General features: G+C 48.8%; 1 protein-coding gene across 1 annotated transcript in view; it reads left to right on the top strand.

The window, feature by feature from the left end:
* Window positions 1-13,596, top strand: part of SMC3 (structural maintenance of chromosomes 3) — an 889,895-nt gene that overhangs the window by 704,576 nt on the left and 171,723 nt on the right. Inside the window, exon 24 of the mRNA XM_086922774.1 lies at window positions 598-845. Within this exon, the coding sequence (XP_086778900.1) occupies window positions 598-845 (248 nt within the window). The remainder of the gene's footprint in view (window positions 1-597; window positions 846-13,596) is intronic.

Here is a 13,596-nt window from a genome sequence, read left to right on the forward strand (position 1 = left end):
TCCACCAGAGGTAAAGCAGTTATCTCTGCACGGATTAGAAATATGTGAAATGGGGTTAAGGGCTTCAGTGTGACGTCGTCTCTCAATATTCCCATATGGTGTTAGTTAGGAGTGGGTCTTTCTTTGATTTCTGTTTCCCAGTTGTTTGGATTGAAGAGTGCTGTGTAGTAATACCGAATAGTCTGGAGTAAATCTTAACAAAAAATATGATGATACTTTATTTCAGTAAGGCCTTTAAATTTTTTGTGTGTGTGTTTTATTCCGTTCACTTAATAGAGTTGTAGAAATCCATTGGTTGTTTTGAAAAACATGTTGAGAGATCAAAACTTTGTTCTGCATGGTTTAATTTTATTTATGGTTGTAATTGTGATGTACTTATCATCCATTTTCTTTACTTTTACCTTTTAGACAGTGGGCTTTATGGGGGGGTATATGTCATCTAGCACTGAACCTTGAATAGTTTTCCAATAATGTGTATTTGAGATATTTTAAAATGCCTGTCTCAGTGAATCACCTGCTTTGTGTTAGGAATAATGAGCCTTATGAAGTTTAGTGGGCTTTAAACTCCAATATTATTTCTTCATCTCCCCATTTTAGAGCTTGATAACACCATTGACAAAACTGAATCTGAGTTCAAAGACCATCAGAAAAGCTTGGATCGTGTAAAGAATATGGAGAAAGATCACATGGATGCCATTAACCACGATACCAAAGAACTGGAAAAGATGACAAATCGGCAGGGCATGCTTCTAAAGAAGAAAGAAGAGTGCATGAAGAAAATAAGAGAATTAGGATCCCTTCCCCAGGAAGCATTTGAGAAATACCAGACACTTACATTGAAACAGGTAAAAGCAGACCTAGTGCATGCAGATGACATACTAAAAAGAAATCATGCACCCCGTTCTCTTAATTTTCTTGAGATGAGCCAATCTCACAACAGAAGCACCCGATTCAACAAAGACTACCAGCTTACTTCTACCTCTCTTGCCCCTTGACACTTGGAATACTTTGGTCTTCCCCATGTATATCCCCACCCTGCTCATACGGGCCATAAAAGGCCTTACCACCAACCAAATCTGTTTGACATAATAATGTCAACATAAACATTTTGATAATTGCGTATCTGATAGACTTCTAGGTGCAGATTACTTACCTCAGAATTATCGACAGACATCAGACTGGACCTGGGAATTTTTCATGGGCAGTACCCCTGCTTCCTTCTAGGTGGCTTAGTTCGGCTCTGCGTGGCATCACTCACCTCTGTGTGCTGCCCTTCGGCTCTGCGAGGCATAGCCCGCGCCAGAAGTGACGTGTGCAGAGGGAATATAGGGGCCACCCCAGCTCTCTCGTCTGTTCTTTTCTTTCTGCGCCAGTAAACACAGATCCAGAAAGCTACCCACAAGTCATTTTTGGCTGACTTTTTAAAAACTTTTTGCCTAAAGTTTTTTAGGTCTTCCTCCTGGTGTGGCAGGGATGTCTATTAGTAAAGCTGGCTTCAAGCTCGGTGGCACCTATCACTAACAGATGTCGGTGACGGACCCTCATCTTGTTTGCCTCTGGTGCCTGAAGCATGATACGAAGACCTTCGTTGACTGCTGCGCCATGCACCCCAAGGCCTTGAGAAAGTGGTCCTTCAAGCTCTTTGCTGCTCAATGTATGTAGCCGTGACGGACTCGATCCCAGTCGAGAGAAAGGTCCCTGGATCAGTCGCAGAGCCATCGTTGTTCGTCGCAGTCTAATTCGTCCGGCGTTGGGTAAGTCCCACAAGAAGAAAATATATTCGAAGTAGAAGAGGTCCTCAACTTCACCCTGTTTGTCTAAGTCAACTGGTGAGACGAGGGAACATCGTCACTTGAGACCTGGCTCTGCGGTTCAGCCTTCGTCTGGGCCGGTTTTGCGCCTTCGTGAGTTTCCGGGAGCCAGAGCGACCCCCGCCCAATCCACCAATTTTATGAGGCTAGGCACCTCCTATTTGGGTGGCCCACCCCTCTGGTGCGCTTTCAGGCCCGTTGGTTCGGCAGGGGCCCTTTCTGGTTCCCCACCAGCAGGTCTAGCGAAGTCAGGCCACTTTGATTCACTGATAGATCCAGACTGATCGTACCACCTCGACCATCTCCGATGCCAGTTCCAATGCCAACGCTCCCGGCAATGCCAGTGCTCTCCAGCAACACCGTCCCCATTCTCATCTCGGACTCTGACATGGGGTCGGAGGTGCGTCGGCTAACACCGACTCTGAGGCCGACTGGAGACTTGCCCTCCAGTCCTGAGCCCTATTCCTGTGGGCTAGGATTTGGGAAAGTTTGGGAAGGGGCCTCTGGACCCCGAGAAATGCCATTCCCTTAACCCCAACATGAACTGGTGTGAGGAATTGGCGGACGTCATTGGAGTAGGCACATTCCCAGATACTGTCATGGTTTCTTCTCCTACTGTGGCTACGGAGGATGATGGTAAGAAGGCGGCTGAGGTCCTGGACCTTAGCCTGCCCTTAGTGACAGTCAGGACTATCGTCTTGGCAGAGGTGCTTCAGCCTGGAGTGACCCCCTCAGAGCCACTTCTCTCTTTTACTTAAGCCCTTACGGACATCCTACATAGACATAGTCTAAGCCCAGCACAGGGGCTCCTGTGAACAGGACAATTGCTCACTGCCATCACCCACACCAGAGGACCCCAATTTCCTCACTCAACACCCTACCCAGGAGAGCTTGTTGTTCCAAGCCTCAACTTCATGCACATTCCCTACCACTCCACCAGATAGGGAATCCAAGAGGCTGGACACTTTAGGCAAGAAAATGTTACCTTCCACCAGCCTGGCACTACGGTCCGTGACCCCCGTTGGCCTTTTGGCCATTTCTCCCATGCTCTGTTGCGCAGGTGCTGCCCATGGTCCCATATTGCAGACAGGAGAGATGCAACCAAGTTCAAGAGCAGATGTGGGCTGGGTACGACCGACTCACTAGACAGAGCGTTTTTTTTTTCTGTGTCCTTACTTGCATTTCAGAGGGATGTCCAAGTGAAGCTTATGGACATACTCGTGGCTTGAACAATCAAAAAATTGTTATAGACCTGCAGGTCTAGTAACGTAAAATGTACTCGACCTAACTGTAAAGCACTTGACTTCTGTGAGCAAATGTGACAAGTTAACAAGATTTAAAGGCATTTTTATTGCTCATTAAATTTGTGAGCAATAAAGATTCCTTTAAATCTTGCTATCTTGTCACATTTGCTCTGCTGTCAAAAGTCGGTTTGTCTGCTTACTCCCCAGAAATGGCGAGTAGGACATAAAAATTGCTTGCCCTAATTAAATCTGGCTCGCAAATGCTAGTGGATTTTTCGAGCCCTGATACTCTGATGGTTCTTGTCTCCTCAGAAGCAAGGCGGACTCAGCGCTGTAGTGCTTCAAAGATAACAGAGCTATGGTCCTTTGGCAGTTCCATGGCCCTCTGCCAACCTAGGTCTGCCTTTAGCTCCTTTCGTGGCCACAGAAGGGGCTTACAGCCACGTCCTGACCCGCCCATCCACCACTGCATGTAAGCTCCCCAGCCTCTGCATGGCCGAGGCCGCGGTACCACCAGACCCCGTGAGTCGGGCAGCTAGAGTTCAGGCCAGTCCACCATCCCCCGGCAACCGCAACCTCCAAACCTCTTTAGCTTGCTCTCCAACCATTATTGGCATACAGTGGGAGTACGCCATCACCTGCACTACTGGAGGTCGATAACATCAGACCTCTGGATTCTCCAGATTGTCTGATGGGACTGCTTACTCCCCTTGGTGACTACCCTGCCCCCATGCCTCCCATTTGTGACAGGCTGATGGAAGACCATCTGTCCTTACTCCGCCCGGAAGTGGTGACTGTCTTGGTCAAGGGAGCCGTAGAGAGGGTGCGGACGCCAGAAGTAGGTTGTGGTTGTTATTCATGCTACATTCTGGTACCCAAGAAAGTTGGAGGCCTTCGTCCTGTCCTTGACCTGGGCCCTCTCAATTTCTTCCTCAAAAAAAATAATTTTTCTTGGAAACATCCCACCCAAATAGAACAGGAGGCCCTCCTGATTCAAAAATTATCTTCCTGCTAAATGTTTCTAAACGCAGATTCCTCACATTGTGATTAATCCCCTGGTACAGAATTTTTAAAGTAGTACTCCTGCATATCGGTAGGTGGTATTGTGTGGGTCCATGCCAACATGGTCTTTTCATGGAAGTGAAAAGTGGAGCCACATGTAAGCTCCACCCATGATCCTTTCTTTCCGTACATTCAGACACTGATACAAAGCTTTTTCTTGATCTTTCTGAGTATTACTTTTCTACATTTGTCCTGTGTGCAAGACAAAATTATACCCACTAAGATTACAGGGTTTAACCATGTAGGAACTGTTGCAAGCAGATGTCTGTAACAGACCCTCACAAAGTCTGCTTATGGTGTCTGAGGTCAGAGCACGTCTCCAGGGTCTGCGACGACTGCACCCAGATAAACCAAAATGCCATACGGAACCATAAAGCCAAACTTTGTTGCATGAGACAAGACTCCATTCACTGTGCGTCAAAAGCCTCGTCAGCTTCCTGCTCTACCCTTTGGCCTTACCAGCACACCTTGGGTGTTTACAAAAGTTATGTCGGTGGTTGCACATCTGCGAGGTCAGGGGTCCCAGCCTTCCACTACCTCAATGATGGTTGCTGAATGCAGGCTTGTCCCAGGTAGTCAACTCCCACTTCCAGACTACGGAGAACATGCTAACAACTTTGGGGTTCAATTTAAGCGAGCTGAAGTCACACCTGGTTCCTTCAATGATGCTGCCATTCATCCGAGCCATTTTGGACATGGCACATTTTCACACTGATCCCCCCCCGGAGATGGGATATATGGGCTATGTTTCTGATGTCTCCGCCTTTGACCTGGATCTTAAGGAGGATGACTCTTAAGCAACTGTAATTGATTGCCTCCTGCATCCTGCTGGCTAGAACGCCAGATGGCATATTCAGGCTCTGCAGTGGGATCTTAAATCCTAGTGGATACAACACCAGGGGAAATCTTTGTTATCTGGTCAAGATTTCGGAGGAGACTGCAAAGGATTGCAGTGGTGGCTGGAGGGCCGCAATTGGATCAGTTGCAAGCCGCTCTCCTTAACCCACTCAAAGTTCACAATGGTGACTGATGCCTCTTTTCTGTGTTGGGGTTGTCATCTAGTAAAGGTGGAGATCAGAGGAGTCTGAATTTCCGGTGATGGTCTGGCTTCATGTCAGCCTTCTGGTCCATTGTGTTGAAAGCCTGTCTGCCTTCCTTGAAAAGGATGGGATGCTGGTGCTCATGAGCAAAACCACTGCCATGTGGTACTGCAACAAGCAAGGTAGGGTGGGGTTGAGGATGCCGGGAGGCTTTGCATCTCTGGACGTGGCTAGACCACCAAGGGATTTTTCTGGAGACATACCACCTGGTGGATTCCTTGAACGCCAGAGCAGACTAATTAAGCCACTGGCGTCTTGCGGATCATGAATGGCAGTAACATCCAAAAGTGGCGCAGGGTCTTTTCCGCGAAATGGGGTGAACCCTGGCTTGATCCCAGCACCACCTCTGAGCATGCGCAATGTCAGCAATTGTGTGCATTGGAATTTCCAGGTGTCTCTTGCTCTGGGAAGAGTTCCACATAGAGTGGAACTTGTGTCTCCTGTACACCTTTCAGCTGATAACTCTTCTTCCCCAAGTTCTGAAGAAGATCAGGAATTACCAGGCACAAGTCATCCTAGTGGATCCTTATTGGGCACAGAAAGCATGGTATTCCGAACTCCTGGGCATGAGCATATGCCCTCCGATCAGGCTGCTATTAAGGACGATCTGTCGCAGCAGCAAGGGAGGGTACTGCACCTGGGCCTGTCCTTGGAGATTGAGTGGCAACAGTTGAGTGCTTTCGACCTTCCTCTCAAAATAGCTGATTTCATCCTTGCAGCCAGGCATCCCTCAACCAAAGCTGTATATGCATGGTGTTGAGATAAGTTTGTGTTCTGGTGCACTTCTAAACAGATTGACCCACGCCAAGCTGTCTGAATTTTTGTTGTTTGTGTTGTCCCTATCACAGCAAGGCCTGCTTTGGGCACTGTTAAAGGAGACTAGTCAGCTCTTTTGGCATTTTTACGGTTCCCAGACTTGCCATCATTATTTAAATCGCCTGTGGTTATGTTGTTACTCAAAGGGTTACAAGGTATATTTCCTCCTCCTTTTGTTATGCCCCATTGGGACTTGAATTTGTTCCCACATTCCTCATGTGTATGTCTTTGTGAGCCCCCCTCTACAGTTGTTCTCTCACAGACTCCTTACCCTCAAGACAGTCTTTCTTGTTGCTATAACATCAGCCCTACAGGTCAACGAGCTACAGGGTCTTTGTTGACCCATCTTGTACCATGTTCTAACTGGATAAGCTGATTCTCCAGATTAGAGGAGGAAAGGCTTTAACAGTTGGACCCAAAAATAATCCTCTGCTTCTACATTGATCTACCTCAGACCATTGGTTAATGATCAGCTTTTTATCGAGTTCACAGAAGCAAAAAAAGGCAAAGCTATGCAGAATAAGATATCAAGCTGGATTGTGCTCTGCCTTAAGATCTGTAAATGCACTGGCAAAAAAGCAGCCTCCTTAGGGCTTCCATGCTCATACTACCAGAGCCAAGGGTGCTCCCACTGCTTTTATATGTGGCATGCTTGTTCTAAACGTTTGTCAAGCTGCTAAGTGGTTATCGCTCCATATGTTCATGAGGCACTATTTTCTAGTCAGCCAGGGTTGCTGAGAAGAGGGTTTTGTTCTTCAGGACTTTGATTTGAGCCAGTTCATTGACCCACCACCTAGGGGGTACTATTTGGGTATCTATTTAAAAGGTGAGGAACCTGTGGTTAGAAGTCTCTATCAGAAGAATAAGTTGCTTATCTACAGTAACGCTGTTTCTGGTAGAGAGTCTATTTAACCACAGGTTCCCCACTGACTGTCCCACCTCCCCATTCTGTGAACTGGTCTCTTCACTTTCATCTAGGAATCTGCACACTGGTCACAACCAATCTATTTGACTCTGTCGGTGCGGAAGTGTCCAGGATACCACTGATGTTGGCATGTATGGGTGCCCCATGTAGGCCCAAGCACAGCACATCACATCTGGCATGGAACAGTGTCGATTTGGAGCAGTCAGCGCACAAAGGTACTGCTAAAAGAGTTTCTGAACCCAGTCTCACACCAGGGAAGTATTCAAAATGTGAGGAATCTGCAATTAGATGGGCTCTCTACCCGAAAGCGCATTACCGGAGTAACCTACTCAACTTGCCCTTATCAAACTTTACCTAGTCTTTTTTTAACTGACTCAAACAATGATGACCAATATGATGACGGGGACTACTGTGTTCCCCAATTTGATGAGGAAAACTGATATGAGAACATCAAGATGGCAGTGGTGTGAATACTTCTCCAGATACTGGTGTTGTGTCCCATCCAGGTCCTGCCATGAAGGAAAGTGCTTCTCTCATAGTTGTTATGCCTAGGGCGGCAGAAGTTCTACTTTTACAGTTCCCCACTATGAAAGTACAGACCGTTAACTGAGGTATGTCAACCAGGTCAGGCTCCTTCAGAGCCCCTGCTAGCATTTCATAAGGCCCTTATGTATAACCTTTTTGGACTTAATGAAAAACAGACCTCTACTCTCACACTCTTTTGGATAACCGTGGCAAAAGGTTTACCAGCTGTTCCAGACAACCTTCAGTTTGCCCCTACGCAGGCTATTTAAGAGGATTACCGTAAAGTTTGTCAAGCTTTCTGGCTTGCACCTGACTGACTGCTTAGGTTGAGCTATGGATACTAGTGGCTCTTCAGCGCCATGCCAGGGTGGAGTCTACAGTCTTCTCCAGAGCATTTTGAAGCTTCTTTAATGGGCATACTATTTGTCTGCTCTCGCCTTTTTGATGAGAGAGCGGACGCCAACTCCAGACTCCTACATCAGCCCTTTTGTGGTTGAGGCCATGGTTCTCAGAGACAATACCCAGGTCATAAGGGCCAACTTGTAGCTCAGTCCCATGCCCCTCTTGCCTCAGCAGCTACAAAACCACTGTTTGAGGCATGTGGGCTGCTGAATTCATATCTGTGCATAGATCGCCGCCTAGTGTTGGGTCCGGATGATTGCACATTGTTGTCCTGGAAGAGTCTTCGAAGTATCACGAGATAGGTGGCTCCTCCCCTGGACTACAGTGCGCATGGGCATCCTCTCCACCCCCAGATTGTTTTTTTCCTCCATAGGGTTCGGATGTACTTCTCGACTCCAGTTCGGAAACTTTATTATAACTCGTTGTTCAGGCCAAAAGGCCTTCGGGGCGTCGGTATTGTCTCGTTCGGTGCCTATCTTTCTCCAGTTCTTCGAACAGGACGTCGGAGGCAGCTTTGACTTAGACACCAAAGGCCCAAACTACGACGACGATGGAACGGAGCCCGTTCAAACGATACCCTGTCTGCAACTCTAAATACCCCCACATTGATGTGCACCCTGTGTGCAATAAATGTTTATCCCCGGACCACGACGAGGCCATCTGTATGGCCTGCTCGAAGTTCCGGTCGAAGAAAACGCTTCGAGTTCGACGCGCAGCAAGACAGTCAGCGCAGAAGTCGACGCCCGAGCCGGACAACATCTTCGAGGCCGGTGACGAGGAAGGCGCCGACGACGAGGATCCTGACCAGCAGTCGGACCCAGCGTCGGAGCATGACTCCAACTTAGACGTGGACGAAGAAGACGAGGACTACGTCCATGAAGAAGACGTCGTCGAGGTAGGGGATGACGCAGAGGCCATCGGGGCCGTCGATGACGACTCCAGCGATGAGCCAGGCCCAACCGCAGTAGCAGGGCCTAATAATGATAATACGCTCCCTACGGCTCAGGTCGAGGCATCGCCGAAAGGCCTTAGCCAAGATCTTACTCCACATTCTGTAGCCCCGCTTCCAGGCCCGGCTAAGAATACTTCGAAGGAGCCATCGGTCGATCCATCAAAATCGAAACCGAAACCTACGGAGCCAAAACCAAAACCTGAACTACTGAAAGTAGTCATCGGACCGACGCCATCAGACTCATCTACGCCAGTCAAGTCAAGGAGTGTCGGCAACCCTTCGGGGTCACAAGGGGGCGCCGCCTCGAAGACGGGGGCGCCGCCTCGAAGACGGGGGCGCCGAAGCCAATCTCTACAGTCAAGCACGTCGCCTCGACGCAGTCGACGTTGACGCCCAAGCATGGCGACAAGACTAAAAGTCTACAGGCCAAAAAGACTGTCGAACCGACAATTTCTGCGCTTAAACCGCTACTAAGCAAAGCTCTCGAGTCGAAGACCAAGCCAGACCCGAAACAGCAGGTTGCATCGACGCCCAAGGCCGTACATGTTACGCACAGTGAGCTCGAGTCGATGCACGGAAGCAAGCATGCTAGTGAGCAGAAGAAGCAGCTCGGGTCGAAGACTACGGCAAGCTCTAAAAAGGTCGGCTCATCCATAGGTCCACCTCCGATTACATACGGTCTGCCACCAACAGCTCGACCCAAACCTATCGAGCACCACAAAAGCACTGACACATCCAAAACAGTGTCCGCACCTTCAAAGTCCAATCCTGAGGGGGTTATATACCAGGAACCCTCGTATGACAACCAGTCGAAGCTCTTCATCGACTTGGAATCTGGCAGACTCACCATCCATAAACGGAAAATCGCACCAGAACATCCCTTAGAGGCATATAAAATACCTCTTAAAAGGAAAGAAGACTCGACCTCCTCACCAGTTCTCTTTGAACATGTTCAGAGTTATTCACAGCAAGTTGCTTTTTCTCCAACGCAAAGCGAGGAGGACGTGGGTGATGAGTACGGTCAAATGGCCTTCAGTTATCATACGGACACTGACCAAGAGGAACCTCAGCAATGGGCTGATGCTGCAGACACTGATGATCCACAAGCTGCACCAGACATTCAGTCTTACAATGTAAAAACCTCGCCTACTGAAGACACGGCGGCGTTTAACGCTTTAATAGAAAGGGCAGCCCTTAACCATGACGTGGAAATGCACGCAGAACCAGTGGAAGAAGATTTCCTGTTTGATACTTTCTCCACCTCTGAAAAATCAGCAAAAACATTGCCTATGCTGAAAGGAGTCCTCAAACATGCTACAGACGTTTTCAAAGAGCCCACAAAGGCAAGGGTTGTCAACCCAAGGATTGAAAAAATATATAGACCTGCGCCAGTGGACCCTACCTACATCAAGGGCCAACTCCCATTGGACTCCCTCGTGGTGGCCAATGCTCGCAAGAGGGCAAACTCGCAAACTAGTGGTGTTGCTCCTCCTCAGGACAAAGAATCAAAGATCTTGGAGGCTTCAGGAAAGCGGGTGGCAGCACAGGCTGCTAATATTTGGAGGATTTCAAATACACAGGCCCTGTTGGCTAGATACGATAGGGCTCACTACGACACATTAGAACAGCTGTTGCAACACCTGCCTGATGTTTACAAAGAGGGAGCAGAAATGATCATACAGGAGGGGAAGTTAATTTCTAATGCATCCATCAAATGTGCACTGGATGCTGCAGACATGGCAGCTAGGGCCATTAACACTAGTCTAATGTTGAGACGTCACGCCTGGCTCCGCATCTCTGGGTTTAAACCAGAGATTCAAACAACTTTGCTCAACCAGCCAATTAACCCTGACTTCCTTTTTGGTCCCGATGTAGACACAACCCTCGAGAAAATTAAAAAGGACACTGAGACAGCAAAATCCATGGGGGCTCTGCAGTCACAGCAGTTTCGGGGCAGTTCCTTTCGTCGCTCCGGTAATAGGGGAGCCTCTAGAGGACAAGCTTTACAGCAAGCCCAGTACAACAAGGGGAGCACGCAAACCACCTACACAAAGAATAACAGGGGTGGATATCGTGGGAACAGCACCAAGGGCAGAGGACGTGGAAATAACAATACCAGATCCTCCGCTCCCAACAAACAGTGACGCCTTGTCACTGCCCCCCGACCATTTAACACCAGTCGGGTTAAGACTCCAGCAGTTCCTGCCAGTCTGGAAAGGCATTACCACAGACAGGTGGGTGAGACAACTTATCCGATACGGCTATTGTCTAGAACTGACCTCCACTCCCCCAAACCTACCCCCAAGGCACCGTCCTATGTCCGCAGAGCACATGCACTTATTGCAGCAAGAAGTACTCTCCATGCTGCAAAAAGGGGCAATAGAACTCGTGCCTGTAGAAGAGCAAGTTACAGGGGTGTACTCTCTGTACTTCCTAATCCCAAAAAAGGACGGTTCCCTGCGGCCCATTCTAGACCTCAGACCCCTCAACCAATACATACTATCAGAACACTTTCATATGTTAACATTACAGCAGGTCCTACCTTTGCTCAGTCAGGGCGACTTCCTAGCAACCCTGGACCTCAAGGATGCATATTTCCACATTCCCATTCACCCAAGTCACAGGAAATATCTCAGATTCACCATCAACAATCAGCATTACCAATTCAAGGTCCTGCCTTTCGGGGTCACTACTGCCCCCAGGGTATTCACCAAGTGCTTAGCAACTGTGGCTGCGCACCTTCGGAGACAGCACATCCATGTCTATCCCTACCTGGACGACTGGCTTGTTCAAGCAAAGTCAGCCCAGCAGTGTGCCAGCCACATGTCACGCACAATTCACCTCCTACACAGTCTAGGATTCTCACTAAACTACCAAAAATCGCACCTTCAGCCCGCTCATGTGCAACAGTACCTAGGAGCAACAATAAACACTCTGACAGCGACAGCACAGCCAAACTCTGCCAGAGTCAACAGCATGCAACTGCTAATTCAGAAATTCAGGCCCCAACAATCGCTCCTAGCGCAAGTATTCATGCAGCTGATCGGTATGATGGCATCCTGCATATTCATAGTCCCGCACGCGAGGCTACACTTACGTCCCCTTCAAGAATGCTTAGCACAACAGTGGAACCAGGCTCATGGCCATCTAAAAGACCTAGTGTTGGTGACCGGTCGTGCATACAACTCTCTGCATTGGTGGAACACACACAACCTGTGCAGGGGACGACCGTTCCACGAGTCTGTCCCACAAGTAGTGCTGACGACGGACGCATCTCTCCAGGGCTGGGGGGCGCATGTCCTCCATTACACTGTGCAAGGACTATGGACGCCACAGCAGCAAAAGATGCATATCAATCTTTTAGAGCTGATGGCAATCTTCATGGCGATGAAAGCAACAAAGTTGTGTTGATCCGGACGGACAACATGACTGCCATGTATTACATCCAAAAGCAGGGAGGCACACACTCTCCGCAAATATCTCATCTAGCGCAGAGCATGTGGAAGTGGGCCATCCAGAGGAACATCTTCCTCATGGCGGAACATCTCCCAGGCAAGGACAACCAGATGGCGGACCTGCTCAGCAGGCACAGTCATCAAATGCACGAGTGGGAAATTCACCCCTCAGTGCTCCAACCATATTTCCAGCAGTGGGGTCATCCAGAGATAGACCTCTTCGCAACAAAAGAAAACGCTAAATGCCAACACTTCGCCGCCAGGTTCCCACACCCGCAGTCTCAGGGCAATGCGATATGCATGAACTGGTCAGGCAAATTTGCGTACGCTTTTCCCCCAGCTCCGCTCATACCGCTAGTGGCACGCAAACTGCGGCAGCACTCCATGACACTCATCCTGGTTGCTCCAACGTGGGCACGACAGGCTTGGTACACCACGTTCCTGGAACTTTCAGTAGTGCCTCACCAACGGCTACGCCTCACGCCCAGTCTCCTCACTCAGAGCCATGGAGACATACAGCATCCAGATCCGCAACAGTTGAGCCTTGCGATATGGCTCCTGAGGTCATAGAGTTCGGCTACCTCAACGTGCCCCCTGACTGTATGAACATCATCAAAGAGGCAAGGCCGACAGGACAAAGGTCTTTAGAAAGACTAAACAACTATTTGTTGCCTTCTCCCCACAACACAAAGGCAACCCTATTTCCAAATCAGGTATAGCCAGATGGATTGTTAAGTGCATTCAAATCTGTTATCAAAAAGCTAAACGGACCTTAACAGTTCCCCCAAGAGCGCATTCCACACGCAAGCTAGGGGCATCCATGGCTTTCCTAGGTAACATTCCTCTAGAGGATATATGTAGGGCAGCCACATGGTCCACCATACATACATTTACCAAACGCTACTGCGTAGATGTACACTCCAAACAGCAAGCCGCTGTAGGACAGGCTGTTCTCAGAACTCTCTTTCAGACTGCTGCAGCTGGCACTGGCAACCGCCGCTAAGGAGGTAACTGCTATTTATTCTATGCACAGATATGAATTCAGCAGCCCACATGCCTCGAACGGAATATGCTACTTACCAGTATGCATCTGTTCTTGGCATGTAGGGCTGCTGACATTCATATCGCCCGCCCTCCTCCCCGGTGCCTGTAGCAGCTGAATCATTTTCAGGCATGGTCATCAATTTCAGTATTACACTCCATCTCTGCCACTATGGCGAAAAACAATCTGGGGATGGAGAGGATGCCCATGTGCACTGTAGTCCAGGGGAGGAGCCACCTATCTCGTGATACTTCGAACACTC

The sequence above is a fragment of the Lissotriton vulgaris genome, chromosome 5, assembly GCF_964263255.1.
Source record: "Lissotriton vulgaris chromosome 5, aLisVul1.2, whole genome shotgun sequence".
NCBI classification, from domain to species: domain Eukaryota; kingdom Metazoa; phylum Chordata; class Amphibia; order Caudata; family Salamandridae; genus Lissotriton; species Lissotriton vulgaris.